At 37.8% G+C, this 26,317-nt stretch overlaps 1 protein-coding gene and 1 pseudogene across 1 annotated transcript in view; both read right to left on the reverse strand.

The window, feature by feature from the left end:
* RYR2 (ryanodine receptor 2) overlaps positions 1-25,528 on the reverse strand; it is a 523,123-nt gene extending 497,595 nt beyond the window's left edge. The window contains exons 1-2 of the mRNA XM_007452954.1: positions 25,454-25,528; positions 24,558-24,677 (exon numbers count right to left, since the gene is read on the reverse strand). Of these exons, the coding sequence (XP_007453016.1) occupies positions 24,558-24,677; positions 25,454-25,528 (195 nt within the window). The remainder of the gene's footprint in view (positions 1-24,557; positions 24,678-25,453) is intronic.
* LOC103085142 (voltage-dependent anion-selective channel protein 1 pseudogene) lies at positions 14,687-15,406 on the reverse strand (annotated as a pseudogene).
* Positions 25,529-26,317: the final 789 nt, after the last annotated feature.

Below are 26,317 nucleotides of genomic sequence, written 5' to 3' on the forward strand. Positions count from 1 at the left end.
TCCAGGTCCCCCTCAAAAAAAAAAAAAAAAAAAAAAAACCAAACCCATACGCTTTAATTCTATTTCACTAACTCTTCTCACAAAGACGTTATGCCCTAGGTTAATCAACGCTTCTTGAAATCTCCAACACATAATTCAGTGATTGCCAATCTGTGGGCCTGCAATTAGGGACGATAAAAAAAAAAATGAAACCACCACACATTCCTAAAGCATGTGTGATACTGAATAATTACACATCTTGAAAGTTAATGCTTATATGTGTGTGTATATGAATCGCATACACTATTTTTAAATCTGATTAATCAAAGACATTTTATTTAAATATTCAATAGCGTTTCTGAACTCACAGTAGTATTTTTAGTCATATTCCGTTTTCGCAACAGACGCCAAACATACAACTACTATGATGTTAAAGTCCTGAAAGGTTTTTGAACTTTAAAGGGGGCTCCATATTTTAAGTTCTACTATAGTCTATTTCATTAATTAAACTCAGTACGTACACTCTGCTGACAACCCGTGTGCCTGCTACACCAAAGCGAGACCAACACACACTGCCTTATAAGTCTCCTTAATAAAGTAAGCTTTTCTCGTGATCAGCCCCTACACACCTGAAACATTAATATGCCATCAATTGCAACCAACTAAGGTAAATAACATGTATATTTTAGTTCAAGTCACTGTTGACTCATCAAATATTAAGCAAGTCAGAAAAAAGTATTAAAGTTATTCCTAAAAGCCTCTATCACTTTACTCTCATGGGTCTGAAAGTTGCTAACACTACAGTCTTTAGCACTGATGGAAAATTACTGGAGAGTAACTCTTAACCAAAAATGAACAAAACAATTCTTAAACATGAATTGAAACGAAATTTTAGCACACAGGGATCATTTCGTATCTTTAGATATATAAGGAGACCCATCATCATACCGTACTAGTAAGCTTACTACCTTAACTTCTTGATTTTAAAAAATTTAACTTATCGTTTACCAATGTTACCTATTTCAGTTTATTCAACAGAAATAAAAATGGGAGAGTCAATGCAGTGAACTCCTTGAGTAAATAATAATGAAAGGTAATATATTCAATGGATAGAGGATGTCAATATTTTAAAAGCCGTATCTCAGAAGTTGATTCCATTCAAAAACCATTCCTAACGTGTTCAATTATCCTTAGAAAACTGACTTAAACCTTAAAAATGTATCTCACGCTCTAGGTAAGCTGGGTATTTATGAGAAATGAGTCTATTAGAACAGTTCGGTGTTTGTCCAAAGAGCAAACCCAAAGATAACTCAAACACATGTAAGTATTATTTCCTTCTAAGGGGTGAACTACCCTCTATGTAGCTCTAATAAATATGCTTTCTGTATAGCCATGGTCTACTAATCTCTAAGTTCTTCCCCAAAATAACTACACTTATCCTTCAGGGTCTGACTTAGGCATCACTTTACCCAAAACCCTAAGATTGAGCAAGGTAACCTTCCCGTAGGTTCCATCAGCATCTTGTACTGGACCTTAAATAGTGCTTATGACATGTAAATAAAGACTGGCTTCCTATCTCCACACCAGCTTGCATTTTCAATAATTAATTAAAATGCAAATAACCCACCTGTTGAAAGCTCAACAGCAGCAGGGAACATGTATTATTCATCACTTGATCCCAAGAGCCTAAAACTTACTAAATGCTCAATTAATATTTGAATTGATTAATTAACAAACTGTTCAAAAACTCACAGAACACATATGAAATTTGAAAGAGGGGGGTGGTCCTTCTTTCTAACTGAAAACTAGTAAATATCCAAAATGAGTCAAACTCTGTTACTTCTGAAAATATAAAATCTACAACACTGTTTACAGGTTATGCTGACTCAACTGATTTTAGGAGAAAGAAACTCTTCTGTAAACCTATCCAAACTCATTTTTAGAATCTATTCACATTGAATTTTCTGTAGTGATGGAAAATAACTGAATGGCACCCTAATTAGTAATAACAGAAATAATAATAGTAAACAGTAAAAAAAACCACTGGTTGCATTTACCGTGCATTTACAATGGACGCTGTTCAAAGAACTTTTTATTTATCTCATACTATCATTATAATGACAGCATAAGGTAAGTACAATTATCTCACACATTCTACAGCTAAAGATACTGAGAAACAGGCATTATGCTAATAATGGTCCATGGGCACATGCCGTATAAATGTCACATGGGTATAAATACCATTTTGGTATTTTTTGATGCTATCAAATTGATTCTCTTTGCCAAACAAGGCAAACACAAACCTTTAATCTGTTTTTTACGGTAACAATTTATAAAATCTATTTTCTACTCTTTTTATCACTTTAATATCCTCTGGTATTTTTTGACAGATATAATGCTAGCAAATGGAGACTACGTATAAAAATTACACAGTTCTAAAATATTATATTCAGGTTAACACATCCTAAAGTGTTGTTTCCTTTTTCAAAATATTAGCCAAACACTGACAATACATATTCAGTGATGAGGCTATCACTCTCTACAAATCTACATCTTTGTACATGTTTATGTATTAACCAGTTTTGTTACAGTTTCTATTATTACGTATGTGTTTGGCCAAAGAATACAATCTTTTTATTCTGCTCTTCCCTCATGTCTTGTCAGTAAGACTGACGTTTTCACCAGAGGTTTCATGCGTCCATTTTACATTTGGTCCACGTCTTATCATTTCTGATACTGTTGTGAATAACTTTCTTCTATTAAATTTTCTAGTTGGTTTTGCAAGAATATAGTGATATTAGCGTGTATCAATCCTATATCCAGAAACTTTGCCGAATGATCTTATTACTCCTAATAATTAATCTGCAGATTCTCTTAGATTTTCCCTGTAGACAGTCATATTATTCTCTCTATATATTGACAGTTCGGTTTCTTTTTCAGTAGAGCCCCAATACTGCCATGAACTATCTCTATAACGTGGAGCGAGTCACTAGGATTCACTTTGTTCATTTATAAAATTAAACGATTGAGCCAGGAGATCTTTAAACAAAAACCTCCAATATTCTAAATTTCCTAAATTATATTACACTATATACACTTAGAATACCATGTTATATTCTGTCCCACCCTGTACCCAACCCAGTTCCTTTTGACCGTAATCCTCTAAACAGCAGTAAGCCTAATCTGGAGTTTCAGCCCAAGTGGCAAAAGCACATACTACTTACTCAACAGACATGCGATCCCTCAAATTTCCCAGCTCCCTTACAGTTAGATCAGACCATTAGCTCTGAGCAATTAGCTGTAAGCAGAGATGACGTGTCTCCTTGGGAACAAAGCACCCAGAAAAGGAAGTTAGTTCTCCATACTCTTTTCTTCCCCTGCCATGGTACTTAAAGTCATTCTAGACATGGAATGTTAGTTACCTGGGGCTCCTGAGTCACCACCTGGAGGAGGACCCCCTAACCAGTGGTGGACACGTGATATGTACACAAATTAAATCACTGAGACTTCGGGGTTCATAGTTTTTTCTTACAAAAGCATAACTTAGCTTCTCCTGACTAACCCAGGATGGCAAATCAGTCTCATTTCAGGTGCAGATTGACTGGTAGTAGCTCCCTGGAATTGAAAAAAATATTGAGAAACTTTGGGAAAATTAGAAAGGAATGCCATGCACAGTCAATAGCTCCATAAGTGTGGGAGACTGGGTGAATTGTGAACCCCGACTTAGGTCATATGTTTTATGCAAATTGAGGCTTATGAACTAAAAGACTGGTGGTAAACTTCAGTTACTAGTGGCTTGAAAAAGTAAGTCCAAACCGCAGCTGGTTACTTCTCATAGCTGCAGTATATTTCTCTAGTACAAACACCCTTAGCTCTGCTCCATTCCTATATTCCTCTTACCACTACACTAAACCCTGAATTACGAACACTTCCACCAAGCAATTTCTGCTGCAGGCTTTTAAGGCATAACCTGGAGAATGTAAATCTAACAAGACAAAATATTATTATTCACGACATCAAATCCCAGCTTCATTACCTGAGCGTTTACTGATCATTTTCAAAATGTTCTGGCTACGAATCAAGCATCATTTTCCATAAGCTACTTTCTAATGAAGAACTTCAGAAATACAAAATGATATGAAAGGATTATAATAAACACCCATGTTTCAACAGCCAGCTAAAAAATAAATTATTACGTACACAGGTGAAGTGAACCAGGTACCCAGCCCTGATTTTATTTTGTTTGTTCCCCTGAAGGAGTTATAACCATTCTGCTGAATTTAATATTTATCATTCAAGGGCATTTTTTCAGAATTTTACTACCGATGTCTACATTCTAACACTAATTCCAGAATTGTTTTTCATATTGTAACATGATATAAATGGTATCATACTGTATATGTCCATCCGTAATTTTTTATTTTTGCCCAACATTATATTCCTGGGATTTATTTTTGTTGATAAGTATGGTTATAGTTTCACTGTATGCAGTATAACTACCTTGTTTGAAATTGATACAATTTAAGTATCAATTTCCCTACTGACAAAATTGAGAGTTTTTTGTTTTGTTTTTTAGGTGGAGTTTATTTTTTAGAACAGTTTTAGGTTCAGAGAAAAATGGAGAAGGCACAGAGTTTCCATATTACCCCCCAACACACACAGCCCTCCCTGACCAGAGTAGTACACTTGTTACAATCAGGGAACCTACACTGAAACATTAGATTATCACCCAAAGCCCACAGTTTGCAGATTAGAGTTGACTCTTGATGCTGTACATTCTATGGGTTTTGACAAATGTATAATGATTTGTATCCACCATTACAGTATCACACACAACAGTTTTGTTAGGGAACTGTTGACCAAAACTGCCCGCCTCGGCCAGCACAATGATACCCACTTACATGAGTTGTCTCACAACTGCAGGTCCCAATGAGAAACATGGTGCTACCACCAAAAACTAATTGGAAGAATTCAGGAGGGGCCAAAAGGAGGGAGGAGACGCCAGCCCATAGTATGTCCTGCCAAACTCCTAGAATCCTTTGCTCTGGAATCCATGTTGGCTGAGAGATGCGTGCAACACCAGGAAAGACCCTGAGTCAGACCAACTATGGGCCAAGCAAGAGGACTGGCCAGAAACAACCCGGAAACTCACCCTATTACCAGAAAACCTGAGACTGCGAGCCACGTGGCAGAGCAGTTCTCCTGGATTCCTTTACCCACCTGCTCTCTGCCCAGGTGCCCCTTTCCAATAAAGTCTTTTGCTTTGTCAGCATGTGTGTTTCCTCAGACACATTTCTGAGTGTTAGACAAGAGCCCACTCTCGGGCCCTGGAAGGGGTCCCCCTTCCTGTAACAGTTTCCCTGCCCTAAAAATCCTCTGCGCTCCACCTATTCGTCCCACCCTTCCCATAACGCCTGGCAAACACTGATCTTTTTCCTGTCTCCATAGTTCTGCCTTTTCCAGAGTGTCTTATAGTTGGAATCCTACAGTAGGTAGCCCTTTCAGATTAGCTTCATCCTTTACAGAAGATAGTAAATTACTAATGAAAGTGCATGGTACCAATTCCATTGTCAATCAGTGTTAAGATTTAGCATCATTACAGTCACAAATATGAATATTTACTCTGGTAACGTGAAAAACATTAAATTAACCTCCTTGAAGCAGGAAGACTACGTCTGTGCATTCTTTGGAAGATACAGTAGGATTAAAAAAAAGCCAAACGGGGCTTCCCTGGTGGCACAGTGGTTGCGAGTCCGCCTGCCGATGCAGGGGACACGGGTTCGTGCCCCGGTCCGGGAGGATCCCACATGCCGCGGAGCGGCTGGACCCGTGAGCCATGGCTGCTGTACTGCAACAACAACAACAAAAAAGCCAAATGAACTGGTGTACTGTCAAAATAGATACATCAATATTAATCAAGTCATTGGTCCAAAGAAGGAAAGTCAGTTAAAATCAGCCAATATTGATTAATCATCTGCTTCCTTCAAAAACGTACTATGCACTTGAGATATAAGATGAATGGAATGTTGCCTCTGCCTGCAGGTGTTTTCCTGGTAATTATTTCATAATAGTTTCAAAAAGTAAATGTAAAGGGTCGTGTGATTTTGCAGCACGAGGTACAGTAGAAGGAATTCACTCTGCCTGAGTGAGAGAGAGAGGGAGGGAGGAGAGGGGGAGAGGAAGAGAAAGGACGAGGGCGGGAAGGAAAGAGAAAGGAAGGGAGGAAAAAAGAGAGAAGTACCTTTTCAGGAAGGAGGGGATGGAAATAAATGCAGGAGGGCTTCACAAAGGAAGGCAAATTTGACAGCTGCTTAAAGGATGAACAGGTTTCCTTTAGGTGAAGAATTACTCAAGGATGTTCCAGGGAGAAAGAGAACAGAGCATATTCAAAGGCAAGCTGCCTCCCAGCAAATTCAATCAGGCTGGACTGATTACACCTCCAGGGAAGTTTATGTGTGTCTAAATATACAGATCAGTACGAAATGACAAAGATTCGCTCTTTGACCAAACTCTCCCCAGGCGCCTCTAAATCCTCTTTTCAACTAGGTCTCAACCTTGGCCTATAAAAACCAAAGACTCTCAACAAAGAGGATTTTGTCCATCCCTGCCCCCTGCCAAACTCACATTAAGAGACATAAGCACGAACATAGTTTCTAATGGCTCAAGGCCACGACCCTAGTGTGACTCTAGCCCCCACTGAAAGGGCCTCCATGAGAAAGCTCAAGGCCACCAAAAGTACTTTGCTCTAGCCAACACCTGACAACAGGCCCCACCAACCTCCCTTAAGCGCATTTACTAAAAGGCCTTCCAACTGTGAATCCTTCCTCTGTCCCTATCCTATATACTAATATCTCCTACAACTCAAGAGTGTCTTTCTCGAGTACCTGAAAGCTATTCCTTTGAAATGTAATCATCAGGAAGGATGGCCCCCCTGTCTCCCAGTCTCCCCGGGAGAACAGAACCCTAACTTCAATACTTGCCAGCTAGCAGACCCAGTTGGCCTAATCAATATTTATGTCGACCAACCCTTTGCAACTTTTCCCTTCCCTGACCCTACTGAGTCCCCATGTGCCCCCCTCCCTATTCCCTCATTCTCCTCTTAAAGTACCCAGTAAAGTCTGTATGAATTGACATTGAGTTCAGTTCATGCTGGGCTCTCTTCTCTACTGCAATAGTATATTACTGATTACAATCTGTCCTGACCATTTTAACTAGTGTCTGGCTTTGCTCACCTTTAGTAGTAATAGAGGATGAAATAACACAATCCACCATTCTAAAGCATTCAGTAGCTCTCCTTATCTTTCAAATATAGTTGTGCTGGTTGCATGGCATTTGAAGCCCTGCCCCAAGCCCAAAAGAACACCTGGGAATTTCCAGTCACTGACAAATGCCTCCTCTTCTCCATCCTTTGTCCTTGTCCCCCTTCTGATATGCATCCTTCCACATCACACTCTATTTATCTACATTTATATTATACTCATTTATTCTTTCATTCATTCATATGTCAAACACATTCATTAACTTATTAATTACCATCTGTCAAGGAGTCCCACTCAAATGCCACGCCTCTACATTCCTAAAACTTCACTATTAGCTCCACCCAGCGTATTCTTTCCCAACTAGAGAACAGGGTGAGTACATCTAACCTGCAGGCAGAACATTTTTCTTCTATAATATCTTTGATTATTGCTCCTATAGTATTTGTTCTAGCTTCTCCTTTAGGAATATAATATTTTCCACAGGTTATATGAGGGAGAGACACTCTATAGTCCATGGGCCAAATCTGGTCCACTGTCTGTTTCTGTACAGCCCATGAACTAAGAGTGCCTTTAACCTTTTTTTAATGGTTAAAAGAATCACAAGAAGTAATATTTTATAAACATAAAAATCATAAGAAATTCAAATTTCAGTGTCCATAAATACAGGTGTTTTTTGTGACACAGCCATGCTCATTTGTTTACATACTGCCTATGGCTGTTTTCATGCCACGATGCTCCAAGAACTGAGTAGTTCTAACAAAAAGAAAAAAAAACATTTGATTCACAAAGCAGAAAGTATTTATAGAAAAAAGTGTGCCAACCCCTGTATTAGGTAACAATTTGCTGCAGTGTGTTCACTCCAGTGATGGTTAAATCATACTCTCAGATCTAGAAAAAAAGATGGTGTGCAAGATCTTTTTTTTTTTTTTTTTTAAACAGGCATTCACTCAATTCAGCTCTGATCTTCTAACTTAGCAGCTTCTCCTTCCCGAGCCTATACTTCCACAATCCTGTTCCTATCTCCGCATATGCCTTTACTACTTTGAGAGGACTAAGCTTCCAAAATGCACTGGGTCATCGCCAGCTTCCTGCCTACCAATGCCCATGGGAATCTGAGTTGATGGCACAGAGTGGTGGAGGGTACAAAGGACTGCTTGTTCACACTATGCTTGTTAGCACAGCCTGTGGGTCAGAGGCAGAGAGGTTTGATGGACTGAAGTGCCTGCCAATCTTTCCTTAGTGTTTGAGGTAAACCTGTGTGTATCAGAGGTGAATTCCAGGTAGGTTTTTCTCCAACTGGTTCCATCTACCTTATAATTAGTAGATATCTCTCCCAGATTTTAGATTCAATTGTTTTTCAGTCTAAGATTTCAGGGTTTTCTTAAGTTTTCATTTCATTTTGAGACACACTGACCAGAAGCTCATCTTTGACTACAATGAGAATTTCTTTAAAATCTTTAAAATATTCCAAGAATGAGTCTTTAGCTCCTAAGACAATTTACTGATGCTGTATTATTCAAGTATTCCATAAAATGCTTCCTCCTTTGGGGATTTCAATTATGTCATCATCTTTATCCTTTCAAGTCACCACCCTTTCCTAACTGGGTAAGCAGCATCAATATGTGTTTAAAACACAAGAATTATTTCCACACAACTTATAAATTATAATTTAACAAACAGTTCCATTCTGGCCAACAGAATGATCTGCCAAAAAATTGTTAGACATTTTCTTATAACTTTTCTGTTTTATCAGAACTTTAAGTAAGCAATCATTTATTCCTTATAGACTAGATAGTCATACATTATTAGGGTACTTCCTTTCTGCCACACCTACCACGTACTTTGTTTTCCTCTTAATGTATTGGGGAAAAAATAATTATATAACTAAAACACAAGGATTCTGAGAAACAAATAATGCTATTAATAATTTATGTTCTTTCCCAAACACATTGGTCTTTTACCTCCCTTTTGCCCAAAATTCTGTGAAAGTCACAATGAATAAATAGAACAAAACGGCAATAATGTTAATATTTATTTTCCTATAATTATGTTTTATTACCTCAATTAATTTTTATGAAAAACACTGAGAAAGCATCTAATATTTAAAATGTTTTATAAACTTGATTTTTAAAGTGAATCTTTCTTACATCATCCAGCATTTATCTTATACTGACATTTTTATTATTCAAAAATTCTCACTTGAATAAGAGCAGCAGTTCATCTGGAATATCACAACTATTATGCATCATTAATATACTAATGCATTATTTATGATGGTGAATAATATCCTGAAATGAGAAGTCACTGAAGATAAAATATTGCTCTATCATGTTCCATTATGGGAAGATATACTTTTAATTAAAGTGATGCCATAGGAATTGGAAGAAAGGGTTCTTGATATTGTTCTACCTAAAAGGCTCAACTTCCTTTTTGGAGGCCTAATAAAAATCAATAGTATTGTTTTATAGATACGGTAAGTATGGACCAGTCTTAGAAATACAGAATCATTGGAGTGTTGGGCTGAAACAAATCTTAAAGATCCTCTTACTATACCCGTCCTGAGTCCACAAAAAGAGTAGTACCATAAAATTATATGTGTAGCAATAAAATCATTAAACAAGAATACTATTTTTTTAATGAATTTTCTTTTTTGAGGGACCACTCCATTACTATTGTTAAATGATTGGCCTAAGACAATCATTGGTCCCCTTTCGAACTTAATGTAAACTTGAGTTTGTATGTGTGTAGGTATGTATGTGTGCACAAGCATCATTCCATATATGTGTGTCTTTCAGTGTACGTTCTAACTGGTCTGCATATATGAAGGCTGTTGGTACACTGATTTTATAACTCACTGTTCTACAGATGTCTCTCATAAGTCCATTTTTGGTAGTTTTTCCACTGACTCATTTGGTAGTCTTAGACATATAATCAGATCATCTGCAACTAGAGATGCTTTACCTCTTCACATCCAAACTTAAGTCTCTATGTCTGATAACACTGGCTTGTCCCTCCAACACACATGCACAGCAGAGATACTGAACGCCCATCTTTAACTTATGTCCAATTCAAGCAACTAGTGTATAGGGATATAGGTATACATATAGCTGATTCACGTTGTTGTACAGCAGAAACTAATACAACACTGTAAAGCAATTATACTCCAATAAAACACACAGATGGACCTAGAGATGATCATACTAAATGAAGTATGGCAGACAGAGAAAGACAAATATCATAAGATATCACTTATATGTGGAATAAAAAAATTATACAAATAAACTTATCTGCAAAACAGAAACAGACTCACAGACACAGAAAACAAACCTACGGTTACCAAAGGCGAAAGGGTGGGGGATGGATAAATTAGGAATTTGGAATTAACAGATACATGCTGGGGCTTCCCTGGTGGCGCAGTGGTTAAGAATCCGCCTTAAGTGACTCAGCCCATGTGCCACAACTACTGAGCCTGTGCTCTAGAGCCCGCGAGCCACAACTACTGAAGCCCACATGCCTAGAGCCCGTGCTCCACAACGAGAAGCCACCGCAATGAGAAGCCCGCGCACCACAACGAAGAGTAGCCCCCACTCGCAGCAACTAGAGAAAGCCCAGTGCATCAACGAAGACCCAACGCAGCCAAAAATAAATAAATAAAATGAATAAATTTATTTAAAAAAAAACAGATACAGATACATACTACTATATTTTAAATTGATAAACAACAAGGGCCTACTATATAGCATAGGGAACTACATTCACTATCTTATAATAACCTGTAATGGAAAAGAATCTGAAAAAGAATATGTCTATACATATTCACACACATATATATGTACATATATATAGGAGGTATAACAGAATCATTTTGCTGTACACCTGAAACATTGTAAATCAACTATACTTCAATTAAAACGTAAAAGGAATTAATGTTTACTCCAAATAGATACATAAATTTCACCATGTTAACTATTTTAAAGTGTGTAATTCAGTGACATTCAGCACATTCACAATGTTGTGCGACCATCACCACTAACTAGCTACAAAAAATTTTCATCATCCCGAAAGGAAATCATGGACCCATTAAGCAATCACCCTCCATTAAACCCCTGGCAACCGCTAGTCCGCGTTATGTCTCTATGGATTTGCCTATTCTGTATATTTCATATAAATAAAAACCATACAATATGTGAAAATAAACAAATAAACCGCTAGTGTCCCACCCCCGGTAAATAAGGTGCTGACTTTTGAACTGAAGTGTGCCAAGTGTGTGTGTGTGTATGTGCATGTGCGTTTGTAAAATAAATGTTAAGGAGCTATCCATCAATTCCTATTTTATAATTTTTTGAAACATAGATAGATTTTAAGTTTTGTCAAGAGACTTCTCCCTACCTTCAGGGATGTCTAAAGAATTTTTCTCCTTAGCTCTACTAATATGAAGAATTATACTAACAGAGTTTTTGGTATTGAGCCCCTCTTGAATTCCTGCAATAAACCCCACTTGGTCATGAGGTATATTTTAATGCAACATTGTTTTCTGTTAAAACATACTTTATTTTGGAATTGTGTATCAATATTCCTAACTAAAGTTGTTCTATAATTTTCCAAAATAATTTTTTAAGATTTTGGAATCCATGTTATACTTACTCAATGAAACAACTTTGGAGGTTTTCCTTCTTTTCCTATCTTTGGAATAATTTAAGCTGCATAGTTAAGAAGGGGTTTATTTGACCCTGGTACAATTCTTGTCAGGAAATTCTTTTATTACTTTATTTTATGACAATTAGTCTGTTTAGACTTTCTGGAGTATACTTAATTTTTCTACAGAATGATTCATTTCATGAAGATTTCCAAATCTACCTGCATATAATTGAGCAAATGGTCCCTTAGGATTTAATTTACTGTGCTATGACTGCTTTCCCTTTTGTACCTTTATGTAACTTCTAATACACAAGAATATTTGTACTTTCTCCCTTTATCTTAGTTTGTTGAATTTTTCCAAAGAACCAATTTTTAAATTAACTCATCAATTTCCTTTTTATCCTTATTAATTCTATCCTGTTGCTTTCTTTTGTTTACTTTGTTATTCTTCTAGTTTTTTATCTGCTTGTTTAATCCATTTATTTTCTTTTTAATTTTTATTAATACATGCATTTAATGCGAAAAATTTTCTCCTGACAACTTCCTTAGATATGCCCACATATTCTAAAACATCGTGTATTCATTTTCATTACGTTTAAGAAATTTTTCCATTTTACTTGACATTTCTCCTTTGACCTAACATTTACTTAATAGTGTGCTTTGTAAATTTCAGATAGAAATAGTTTCTTAATAGTTTATGGCCTTTGTATGCAAAGTCAGGTTGGCTAGAATCTTTGACACATATTTGCTTTCCCTAAGTTTCTTAATATGTTACTCCATTTTCATTTGGCATAAAGTGTTGGTCTTAAAAATAAGTATCATGACAATCTGATTTTCCTTCCTTTAAAAGTGACTTGGTCATTTTGCCTGGATTCAAAAGATTTTTTTTCTTTACCTTTAAACTCCAATAGCTTTACTGTGATTATCTGTCTGGGCCAACTAAGAGGGTGATTTTCTAGGTAGGCACCATGCATTTTCAATGTGTGGTTTCAAGCAAGTGTTCTTGAGCTTTGGTTTTCTTCCCAGGGTCATTTATTATAAGTGCATTCTCTTATACCTAACATTTTCTGTTGCCCTTTTTATTTCAATGCATTATTTTATACCATATTTAGATTCACAGCAAATTTGAATGGAAAACACAAAGATTTTCCCATCACTCTCTGCCCACAGACATGCTAAGCCTCTGCCATTATTAACATCCCTCACCAGCTGGTACATTTGTTATAAGAAATGAACCTTCATTGACATATCTAATCACCCAAAGTCCACAGTTTTCACTCTTGGTTCTGTACATTCTATGGATTTTAACCAATGTATAATGGCATGTATCCATCATGAGAATATCATACAGAAGAGTTTCACTGCCCTAAAAATCCTCTTATTCATCCCTCCTCCCTAACACCTGGCAACCACTGATCTTTTTACTGTCTTCATAGTTTTGAGTTTTCCAGAATGTTATATAGGTGGAATCCTACAGTATGCAGCCTTTTTGGATTGGCTTCTTTTACTCAATAATATGCATTTAAGTTTCTTCCATGTCTTTTCATGGGTTGATAGCTTATTTCTTTTGAGTACTGAGTAATATTCCACTATCTATATGTAACACCATTTATTTATCCATTCACCTACTGAAGGACATGCTGGTTGCTTCCAAGTTTTGACAATTATGAATGAAGATGCTATAAACATCCATGTGCAACTTTTTGTGTGAACATTTAAACTTTCAGCTCCTTTGGGTAAATATCAAGGAGCATGATGGCTGGATCCTATGGTCAGAGTATGTTTAGTTTTGTAAGAAGCCTCCAAACTGTCTTCCAAAGTGGCTGAACTATTATTACGCATTCCCACCAATGACGAATAAGAATTTCTGTTGCTTCACAACCTTTTCAGCATCTGGTATTGCCAATGTTCTGGATTTTGGTCACTAATAGGCACAGTGGAATCTCATTGTTTTGTTGTTGTTGTTGTTTTTTAAGGTTTCAATATTTTATTCAAGTTTTATTTTAAGTGATGTTAATTACAGCATTTGAAGGGGAGGAACTAACTCCACACAAAATGAAAGACTCTAAAATGTCCCCATTAAACTGCTAAAAAGTAAACTGAGTGGCAAAAATACAACAGAAGTTCAATTTAGATTCTGAGTGTTGTCACCATGTGATTACAGTCACAGAGACTCTTCTCAGCTTGCAGCTGGAGCTCTTAGAAGCTATTTCATACTCTGGTGCAAGGGCCAAAAAACACAACATGAGAAAAAACACAATTAAGTCCTGAATTATTGGCTTCATCACATCCACCTTCTCCACCCCAAAATGGCACAGAAGAAACAGCTACCACTCCTTGCAGACTACTTTTGGTGTAAAAGAGGTGATGGATTGGGGTGGAAAAAGTCCCTGCCTAAAAAAGTCCCTTTCAGATGAGTTTGTATACACCATCAAAGAGCCTCTCCTCAATCAGGGTAGGAGACCAAGGTTCAGTTCTCAGGAAATCACAATTTCATTCATTTACTTAATACGAATTTACAAATTACAAAGTGCCTGCAAATTACCAACATCTACTTGCAGCCGTTTCTAGGTAAAAAAGAAACCTGACGTCTCTAGAGGGGCCAGCAAGCTCCCCCTCAAGTCTACAGCTGAAAGGACCTTTTTTGAAATTGGGTTTCTTCTGTACCTCTGAAAGGGTAACACCCTAAAGCTGAATCACCTTTAACCTGGAAGTCTAACATGATATTTAGCGATACTTGCATCCCAGACATACAACATTAAAAGGTACACTAAATTCTGAAGGTAGCTATGCTGCAAAATAGTTTAAAATTAATTGACTGTACAGTATTCATTTATGCTTGAAACTCCAGCCCTAGACTGTGGCCACCAGCACTGACATTCTTGCCACCCAGCAGAACTGACAGTGTCAGTTTGATAGTTGGCTTTAGGGTCTGCCAACTTCTTGTTCACCTTCGAATAAATGGAGCCGCCAAACTCCATCCCATCATTTACATTAGTGTGAAGCTGGAATTCATATTCATCGGTCTTGTAGCCAACCGCAAAGTTGCTCTGGATCACTCGAGACTTTGTGGTCTCAAAATTCATCTGGCAGTCAGCCAGCCAGCCAGCCAGCCCTCATAACCCAGCACGAGAGCACCCGGGTGGAAGGTCCGGCAATGTCGAAATCCACGTCACAGCCCAGGTTGATAATGTTCCCGCTTGTACCCTGTCTTGATTTTAGCATTTTTTTCCCCAGTGTTTGGTGAGAAGGATGAATCGAAGGTCAGCGTCAGGCCACGTGCAAGCTGACCTTCCACAGTAATCTCTGTGCCTAGTGTGTTGTCAGTGCTTCATTTCTCCGTACACGTCAGACCATATTCAGTCCACCTGTAACTTGGTTTCCAGTGCTGGCTGAACTTGAGCTTGTAAATTCCAGTCCATTCTCAGATTCTGTTTGCAAATCAAGTTTTATTAAGCCAAATGCATAGCCTTGGTGAAGACATCCCTGGCAGATTTGCCAAGATCAGCATACGTGGGAGGCACAGGCATCTTCTGCTCAGAAGCGGTGGCTGTGGGCTCCACGGTGGCTACGGCGGGGGCTGCAGCGTGAGGAACAGAGCGAGCGGCGGGGCAGAGGGCCTATCTCATTGTTTTAATTTGCACTTCTCTAATGACGTAAGACGTGGAACAACTTTTCATGTGCTTATTTGTGATCTATATACAGGTATCCCCTGCTTTTCAAAAGTCTATGTTTATGCCAGTTTGCTTTTAGGGAAGATCTACATTAGTACCTGTTTGCTAATCAAAATAAATCAGAAGAGGATTTTTGCTTTTACGAACAAAGGCAAGAAGCGGAAACAGCGTTCAGCTTTCGTCTTGCAGCAAAGCCATTATAGATCCAGCCCATACTATCAGCAACAAGAGTGGCACCAAGGAGCATGATGGCCGGGTCATACGGTCAGAGTATGCTTAGTTTTGTAAGAAGCCTCCAAACTGTCTTCACGCAGTCCTTCCTCAGAAGCTACACTCAGCATCTCAGCATCAAGCAGCCACAGCTTTGACTGTGTCTGTGAGCATCTGTGCTTTATCTCAGTTTAATTTGTGCTTCTGTTAGCAAGATGTGCCCTAAGGTAACTGCTTGTTTGCTTTAAGCCATTTTGCCGTATGAAAAGTTTCATAGGAATGCTCTACTTTCAGATGGCAGGGGAAACCTGTTATCTCCTTAAATGAGGTATCTTAAGGCCTCTGGCCCATTTTTTTAAATCAGGTTGTTTCCTTATTTCTGAGTTTTAAGAGTTCTTTCTATATTTTGGGATGGGCCTTTTCCAAGTATTTGCTCTCAGTCTGAGACTTATCTTCTCATTCTTTTCACACTGTCTTTCTCAGATCAGAAGTTTTTAATTTTAATGAAGTCCAGCTTATCCATTCTTTCACGGATCGTGCTTTTGCTGTTGTAATTAAAAACTCATCAACACACCCTAGATCATCTAAGTTTTTCTAACTATGTTATCTTCTGGGATTTTATAGTTTTGCATTTTACATTTAAGTCTGTGATGCATTTTGAATTAACTTTTGTCAAGGGTGTAAGGTCTGTGTCTAGATTCATTTGTTTGCATGTGGGTGCCCAGTTGTTCCAGCACCATTTGTTAAAAAGACTATCTTGGCTCCACTGGACTGCCTTTGCTCCTTTGTCAAAGAACACCTGACTTTATCTGTGGGTCTATTTCTGGGCTCTCTATTCTGTTCCATTGATCTACTGGTCCAGTCTCTCACGATTATCACATTGTCTTGATTATTGTAGATTTACAGCAAGACTTTAAGTTGGATAGTGTCAGTTCTCCAACTTTGTTCTTCTCTGTCAACACTGTTGGCTATTCTGGTTATTTTTCCCCCTCCAACTAAACTTTAGAATAAGCTTGTCAATATTCACAAAATAACTTGCTAGGATTTTTACAGGGATTGCACTGAATCTGTAGATCAAGTCAGGAAGAACTGACATTTTGACAGTATTGAGTCTTCCTATCCATGAACACAAAATACCTATTTAATTTTTCTCAGATATCTTTCAAAGTTTCATAGCTTTTCTCATATAGATATTATTTTATTAGATTTATACCTAAGTATTCCATTTTGGCATGTTAATATAAATGGTATTGTGTTTTTAATTTCAAATTACAGTTGTTTATTATCTGTATAGTGGGAAGCAATTGACTTCTGTATACTAAATTTGTATCTTGCAATAATTGCTTATTAATTTTAGGAGTTTTTAGTTGATTCTTTCAGATTTTCTACATAGATTTATAACGTCATCTATGAACAAAGACAGTTTTATTTCTCCCTTTCCCATCTGTAGGCCTTTTATTTCCTTTTCTTGTCTCAATGCATCAGCTAGGACTTCCAGTACAATGTTGAAAAGAAGTGATGAGAGGGGATGTTCTTGGCTTGTTCCTGATCTTTGCGGGAAAGCTTCAAGCTTCTCACCATTAAGTATATTAGCTGTAGGTTTTCTGTAGATAATCTTTATCGAGTTGAGAAAGTAAACTAAGACTATATGGGAACTAAGAGTTTTGGGTTTTTTTCTTATCATGAATGCATGTTGTTTTTTCCAACACAATTTCTGTATCTATTAATATGATCGTGTGATTTTTCTTTTTCTATTGATGTGATGGATACATTAATTGATTTTTGAATGTTGAAATAGACTTGTATACCTGGAATAAATCCTATGTGGTCAAGGTGTATAATTCTTCTTATACATTATTGCATTCTATTTACTAATATTTTCTTGAGGATTTTTATATCTACGTATAAAGAGATATTGTCTGTAGTTTTTTTTTCTTGTAATGTCATTATCATATTTTGATATAAGGGTAACGTTGGTTTCATAAATGAGTTAGGAAGTATTCTTTCTGCATCAATCATTTGAAAAAGATTATAAAGAATTGGTATAGTGTCTTCCTTAAGAATAATAAGTGAGGGAATCCCCCGTTAGCACAGTGGTTAAGAATCCACCTGCCAATGCAGGGGATACGGGTTCGAGCCCTGGTCCAGGAAGATCCCACATGCCATGGAGCAACTAAGCCCACGTGCCACAACTACTGAGCCTGCACTCTAGAACCCGTGAGCCACAACTACTGAGCCCTCATGCCACAACTACTGAAGCCCACGCACCTAGAGCCCATGCTCTGCAACGAGAAGCCACCGCAATGAGAAGGCCGCGCGCCGCAATGAAGAGTAGCCCCCCGCTCGCGGCAACTAGAGAAAGCCCACACACAGCAACGAAGACCCAACACAGCCATAAATGAAAGAAAAAGGAAGGAAGGAAGGAAGGAAGGAAAAAAAAGTAAGTGAATAATCCATTGGGCCTGGTGCTTTCTGTTTGGAAAATTATTAAATGAATACATATGTATATATTTAAATACAGCATTGCTATTACTACTTTCAACTATCTGTTAGGTCAATTAAGAATAAGAACAAAAAAGATTTTATTTTAACCACTCATTCTGATGCTCTTCCTTCCTTGCTAAAGATTAGAATTCTTGACCTATATATTTTCCTTATTACTGCAAAACTTCTTTTAACATTTCTTGCAAAGCAGGTCTACTGGCAAAAAATATCCTGAATGTTTGTTTGTCTGAGAAAGTCTTTCTTCTTCACTTCTGAAGGGTAATTTTGCAGGATATTGAATTCTGGGTTGGTATAGAGTTTTTTTTTTCTCTCAACACTAAATATTTCACTCCAGTTTCTTCTTGTTTCCAGTGGTGTTTTGAGAAGTTGGATGTACTTCTTATCTTTGCTCCTCCATTGGTAAGTTTTTTCCCTCTGGCTTCTCTCTGGACTTTTTAATTTTCTGTACCTTGAAAATGATACGCCTATGTGTAAGGGTTTTTTGCATTTATTCTGCTTGGTGTTCTCTGAACTTCCTGGATCGGTGGTTAAGCGTCTGACATTAATTTGCGGAAATTATCAGTCTTTACTGTTTCGAATATTTCTTCTATTCCTTTCATCATGATTCTAGAGAACTTCTGTAGGTGTCCTACAGCTCTCAGATACTCAATTCTGTTATGGTTTTTCTTTCAGTCATTTTTCTCTTTGCTTTTCACTTTTACAGGCTTCTTTTGAGATACTCTCAAACTCAGAAACTGTTTGCTCAGCGACGTCCCATTTACTAATAAGCCCATCAAAGGCATTCTTAATTTCTGTTACAGTGTCTTTGATCTCCAGCATTTCTTTTTCCTTCCTTCCTAGAATCTCCACCTCTCTGCTTACATTGCCCATCTGTCCTTACAGGCAGTCTACCTTATCCATTGGAACCTGTAGCATATTAATCATGGTTGTTTTAAATTCCTGGTTTGCAGTTGAAAGTCTGGTGGGCCTGGATTACCTACAGATACTATTCTGCTCCTTCTTCTCCGTGACATATAAAATTACACCTACACACATAATGGAAAAATGTAAAAATTATATAAATAAATGTAAATTAACTACTCCACTTATACAGTATACATAAATTATATGTGATTATTTATAAATTATACACAATTATAAATTATATATGATTATATATAATTATATATACATATAACTATATATGTATAGTTTTATATATATATATAGTTATATAAAAGAGACAAATAAGGAGCAGAATTATGTCTACAGGCAACAAAAGCACACCAGATAAACAGATAAAAATTGAGATGAGCTTCCCTGTATGCTTGGGAAAGGAGGGTGGGTCGGCATAGCTTTTGTAGCTGCAGGGTCCTACAGCAACTTGTTCTGCTGTTTTCATCTAATGTTCAAAACCAGGCTTTTTGATTATGAGATCTATTGGCTGTTTCCCTGCCCCACTTTCACCTGGTCCTTCTCTATCCTTTGCCCCTATCCACCCTGCTCAATCTGAACTGGATTCCCAACAATTTCCCCTCAGAGCAGGGCTCTGTCAAGATAAGAGCCTTATTTGGTTAGTTTCACAACTCCATAAGCCAAGATTGCTCTAGAAACATCCATCCTTATCATAGTTCCTTTGCTCCTTCCTAGTTTTAGCTTCTAGTTTCACATTGGCCCACCATGCTTTCTAGTGAGTACCTGTTACCAGTTTCCAGAGACAGCAGAAACCATGTCGCCTCCCCTACACTTCCTCCCTACACTTACTGATACCAGAGGTGGGGATAACTTGTCACCTAGTTTGCTTTAGATATTATATTGCCTGTGGGTTTCAGGTTTTGCCATTGTCATAGGTCTGTTTTTATGTGGAGACTCAAGGAGATTAAAAACTGTGCCTCCCTAATAACTTCTCGTTTCTCCATAAACTTATTAATAATAACAAGGTGGGTATCTCTGAAAATGACTAGTTCCAAAGAACAAAAGCCCAACTTTTCAATTCTAAAATACAGAAACAAAAATGTCATTCATATAAGGAGTGTGCAGTAAATATCCATAATTATGAATTATGAATAACTATTTAAACATACCATCAGATTTAATGCTTAAATTTTCTGCAAGAAAATCTAGGCTGGAATTATGAAACATTCTCTTTCAGGCACAGATCAGCCTGAATAAATATCCTAGGAAAATGAAACAGTCTTCTGAAAAAGTAAGTCTTGCATTTGATTAGAAGATTCTTAAGCTTAAGGTTTTTCTGGGATCATTTCCAGGAACATGTATATAATTTACAGTGACTGACTACTCAATGCCAACAATAATTCTGTTCTTCCAACCTTTATAATAAATGCAGGAGACACCAATTTGAGGGGTTAAAAAAAAAGGCCATCTCTCATTTTCTATCAATGAATGTCAAATCCAGATATATCTGCATGAAACACATCTGCACCCAGGCTTAGATAGTTTAAACATCAACTGAAATCCACAGTTTTGACTCTTTGCTATTACAGAAAATTAAAAGTCTATTTTATAAAATAAATTGCTCTAAGACTAGTGGTTGCCTTTCCAATTTAATAATCCATTAAATCTTATGAATCACTCACTAGTGTTTCATTAAGAAAATAAATGAGCTATACCCAGGTCCTCAGGGAATTTAGAAGCTGGCGTATGGTACCTGGGAGTATATATACTTACATATTCAGGGAGAGAAGATGTTGTGGATGTTACACAGAATTAAGCCCAACTGACAATATAATAGAAATATAAATAAATCACTTAAGAAAAACAGAGAGAAAAACAGCCCAGAGGAGGGACTATTTGAGATAGGCTTTGAAGGACAAGCAGTATTTCACCAGCAGGAAATGTAAAGGAAGGATATACAAGTCAGGGAGAACAAAGTAAAACGGAGATATGAAAAAAAACTGACACAGTAGGGAATCATCAAGTAATCTGAGTAGGGGAAAGAAAAGAGTATTTCTGTTGTTAAGAACTTTTAAAAAAAGTTCAGATTGGTTTACTGGACTTCAGTTGCTATTTTATTCTATGCTTGATCGACAGTTTCAGTATCTCATCTTAAATACAAATTTTCAGATAAACCAAAAAAGAATAACAGAGCACGACAACAACAAAAATGGTTGAAATGGTCAGTTCACTATGTCAACAGTCACAACTAGATAGCCAAGTATCCCTGCGAAGAATTAACCAGTTTATTTTTTTTCCAAAAATTTTTTTCAGTTTTTTTTGAGATATAATTGACATACATCACTGTGTAAGCTTTTACTAAAGTATAGTTGATTTACAATATTATATTAGTTTCAGGTATACTAACATGGAGTATACTAGAGTGTTCCACATATGTTCAATTCTAGGATTTTATGGTTTAAGGTCTGACATTTAGGTCTTTAATCCATTTTGAGTTTATTTTGTATCCAGTGTGAGGAAATGTTCTACTCTCATTCTTTTATAGGTATCTGTCCAGTATTCCCAGCACCACTTACTGAAGAGAGTGTTTTTTCTCCACTGTATATTCTTGCCTCATTTGTCATAGATTAATTCACTGTAGGTGCCTGGGTTTATTTATTTCTGGGCTCTCTATGCCACTCCATTGATCTATGTGTCTCTTTTTATGTCAGTACCATGCTGTTTTGATTACTGTAGCTTTGTAGTATAGTCTGAGGTCAAAGAGCATGACACCTCCAGCTTTGTTCTTTTTTCTCAAAATTGCTTTGGCAATTCAGGTCTTTTTGAGTTCCTATGGGTATTTTGATAGGGATTGAATTAAATCTGTAGATTGCTTTGGGTAGCATTTTACCAATATTATTTCTTCCAATCCATGAATGGAATATCTTTCCATTTCTTTGTACCATCTTCAATTTCCTTCAACAGTGTTTTACAGTTTTCATAGTATAGGTCTTTCACTGCCTTAGTTAAGTTTATTCCTGCGTATTTTATTCTTTTTGATGCAATTTTAAACAGGACTGTTTTTTGTTTCCTCTTTCTGAGAGTTCATTGTTAGTATACAGTAAGCAGGACTGGAGGCTGTGGTGTGCACTGGGGCAGTCACAGGCAACCAGGCAGCCATCTCAGCAGTTTTCAACCTGCCCTCTCCACCCTGCTTCAGGAGCAAGCCAGCACAAGCACACTTCTCACAGGCAAAATTCAGGCTTCCCATAGCCCTCCTTTGAGTCCCACCAGCCCTCCCACCAGCCAAAGGGGCTCATTTTCCTTGTGTCAGACCCCAGGGCTGGGGCATCCAATATGTGACAGGAACTGCTGACTCCCCAGGGCAAATCTCCACCTGTGTATCTCTCTTTTCCTCTGAGTCCCCTCCCAAAGGCACAGGTCTCAACCTGATCACTTCTCTTCCCTTCCTACCCGATTCCATGAGGATCTTTCTTACAGCCTTGGCTGTACAGGAGTCTTTCTGCCCATCTCCAATTAGTTTTCAGTGAGAACTGTTGCACATGTAGAGGTATTTTTGATGTGTCTGTGGGTAGAGGTGAGCTCCACCTCCTCCTACTCCTCCATCTTGATCTATTTCAAGATTAACCAGTTTAAATGAATGCCTAGCCTACTTCAGTGCCTTGACTGCTACATGACATACCTAAGTAAAGCATGAGGAGAGTTCATTTTTAGTACTGGAAACCAGCTCTTATATTAAAGGACCAAGAGAACCATAGCCAGTACAGTGAAAAATAAAAACCCAGCTAACTAATTGGGCTGCCTGGTTCTAGGCATGACAAAATTCCAGAAACCACAGGGAAAATACTAAATATTAAAATTCTTAATAAGTTCTTTTTAAGAAGAATATTTTTCACAACTGATACCTACTGTGGTAATTTTCACAAAGAATGCTCAATAAACACTTGTCAAATTAAAAATAAATCTAGGCAGGGCTATAAAATGCATGTTTTGTCACCCACCATTACAATATTAATAATGTGACTTGGCATTAAATTACTATAATAAATAGATCATATGTATACATTGCTCAATGTTATTCCACAGAGTAATGAAAGGGGTACTGTGATATTAAGGGAAGAATCAGGGACTCGAAGCCAAAAGACCGAGGTGTTAAGTGTGAAAAGCTATTGACGACACTTGCTTTGAGTCACAGGAAGCATTTGGCCTAGTACCTGCCCTCTACTAGCCCCCACGTCCTCATGTGTGACTATAACAGCAATAACCATGCACACATTCTCCTATGGTGACCATTACATGAAATCACGCAGGTCAAAGGACTCTGTAAACTAAAAAGTGCTACACAAAAGATTATTAAATTGACTGTTTTCTGGTTGATTTTCTACCCTCAGAAACATCTTCATTTCCTCTCTTTCCTTTATTCTACAGTCATCTATCAGCACATCCTCTAAATCCTACAAGTCTATTCTCAACCCCCCCAAGTTTCCCACCACCGTTGCTTCTCATCTGAAGACCCAGCAGCTGCCCTGCAGACTTCTGCAGGCACCTTCCACCTGCTCTCACTGCTTCTAATCTTACTCTTTCAAAAGCTTCTAATCTCTCACCAGAACCCAACCATGCTGGCAACTTGATCTTGGACTTCTATCTTCCAAAACTGTGAGAAAGAAATTTCTGTTGTTTAAGCCAAAAAAAACCCCACAAAAGCCTCTGATCCACAGAAGAGCTAAATCAAATATTTACTTAAATATTTAATCAAATTGTATTGCTCACCTGATCCAATGGCCTCGCTTTATACGAGGAAGGAACCTCAATTGCTAACCAAGGGCTGACAGGCCCTTCACCTCTCCTCACCAGTGGCCCCATTCGTGGTACTAGAGCTGCAGTGGCTTACCTGTTTTTCCTTAAACACTCTGCAAGCACATTCCTAACGAGGGGCCCTTGCATTGCCTGGTTCTTTCCAGAATGGTCAAGAACTTAGTGCTTCTCCCTTCCTCACTTCATTCTGCTCAAATATCACAGCCTCAGAAAGGCCTTCCCTAAACACCCTTTGTCAAAGGGTGAGTCCTTGCCTTATCGCTCTCCACCCTGTTACTACTCTGCTTTTCTTCACAGCCCTTATCGGTTCTGAAATTATATCACTTATTTACGTTGTTTACTTTTCCCCTACTATATATAAACAGCACGGGGCAAGGACTTTGGCTATTCCTGTTAACAATCGCATCTGAGTTATTTGCAAAGAGTAGGGGCTCAACTGAAACTTTGCTTAATGAATAGGGGAAAAGACTGTTCAATTTCCTTTAGTTTCTGTTCCATAGAAAAGAGCAGAGTGCCCATAAGTAACTTCAATGCCCCTATTAAAACCCGAACGTTTGAGTAGCCTGAAAAGGCTTTATCCCACCTTGGAATTCGAAGTGGACTCCAAGAAGCAAAGTCTGTTGCCAAACCCTTCTGCGGCCAAACACAGTTTCTGCTGTTCTTTGTGGACGGTTGCAGTACACTGCAGAACCACTTCGTCATCCTGCAGAGGGGAGAAGAGAAAAAAGTGAGATCTGGCATTACTTAGCCTAAATCAGATCCACAAGGTTATTATTTAACGCTTTTTAAAATCAGAGAAAAATAGGGACTTCCCTGGTGGCTCGGTGGTTAAGGATCCACCTGCCAATGCACAGGACACGGGTTCGATCCCTGGTCCAGGAAGATCCCTCATGCCACGAAACAACTAAGCCGGTGAGTCACAACTACTGAGCCCACGTGCCGCAACTACCGAAGCCAGCACGTCTAGAGCCTGTACTCCACAACAAGAGAAGCCACCACAATGAGAAGCCCGCACACCGCAAGGAAGGGTAGCCCCCACTCGCCGCAACTAGAGAAAGCCCGCATGCACAGCAACGAAGACCCAATGCAGCCAAAAATAAATAAATAAATAAAAATTTTTTTTAATATTAAAAAAAAATAAAATCAGAGAAAAATAAATATATGAACAACTGTCCCCCAAAAAGCCAAAGAATCAATTCCTAGTGTACTTTTATTTGTAAAAAAAGATAACTGGGTAGGGGGAGGCGGGAGAAGTTATTGCTATTCAAGGCAATCAACAGCTTTTTTTTTTTTTTTTTTTTACTGTCATTACTGATCCCCAGAGGCAACCTGCATGGAGCAAAGTAAAATACAGGATTTCCATGTTAGCGCTCTTACACACTGCTTTAAATCATCAAAACTATCAAAAAATGGTCTGACATATTGCTAGGACATCAAGTATTATCAAGAATGGAACAGATTCTACTAGCAAGCACATACACATCGTTCCAAAACTGACACAGGAAAACAGGTCAATAACAGAGCTTTTGGGTTCAAATCAACCTGAAAAGTCATCTTAGTTCAACCACACACTGGCAACTTGATCATCTTTGAAATGATCCTGGATTGCTTAAAAATGTATAGAGAGGTGATTTGTTAGTTCAGTCCTCTGCAATCCAACACCTGGTTTCCAATCAATTGCAGGGTTACAGGAAAAGTGTACAAGGGAAAGATGATCCATGGGATGACTCAGTAGAGGCAGCATGAGCACGACAAGATGCGTGGGCTTTAGAATTAGCAATAGCTGGGTTCTTACCCCAGTTCTGCCGTCTACAAAATGAGGAGGGAAGTGAGATCAACTAACTTACACAGTGACTGACGTACAAAAGGCCCTAACTCAACAAGAAATGCAAGATAACATTATCATTTTTTAACAGGTTCTAAGTAGCAAATGCCTAAAAAGTCTAGCCATTTATATTTTGACATTTCAACCTCAAAGAAACAGGATACTTAACAGAGAAAAAAAACAAAAAACAAATATACTCATCGACCCTTTTAATTAGAATCAAAGCGAAAAAGGAATATGAGTACATGCTAGAAGATGCTCACTATGGTAGAATAGTAGAGTTGAGGTGATAAGATACAGCAAATATTCAAAAGCAGAAAACAAGCCGTTTTGGTTAACCTAAAGAATATGCTATATCAACTGGAAAAGTGCAGCTGTAATTTAATACAAACCCTTATCATGCTATATATTTGCTTTATTTCCTACGTGGTAGCAGCAATACCTAACAGCTGGCTCATAGCACTGGTCACAGCCAAGTCCAATCTCTTAATAATTAGTTCCCAACTCTCCCCACAGTG

This window comes from Lipotes vexillifer, unplaced genomic scaffold (genome assembly GCF_000442215.2).
Source record: "Lipotes vexillifer unplaced genomic scaffold, Lipotes_vexillifer_v1.1 scaffold1088, whole genome shotgun sequence".
In the NCBI taxonomy this organism is placed as follows: domain Eukaryota; kingdom Metazoa; phylum Chordata; class Mammalia; order Artiodactyla; family Lipotidae; genus Lipotes; species Lipotes vexillifer.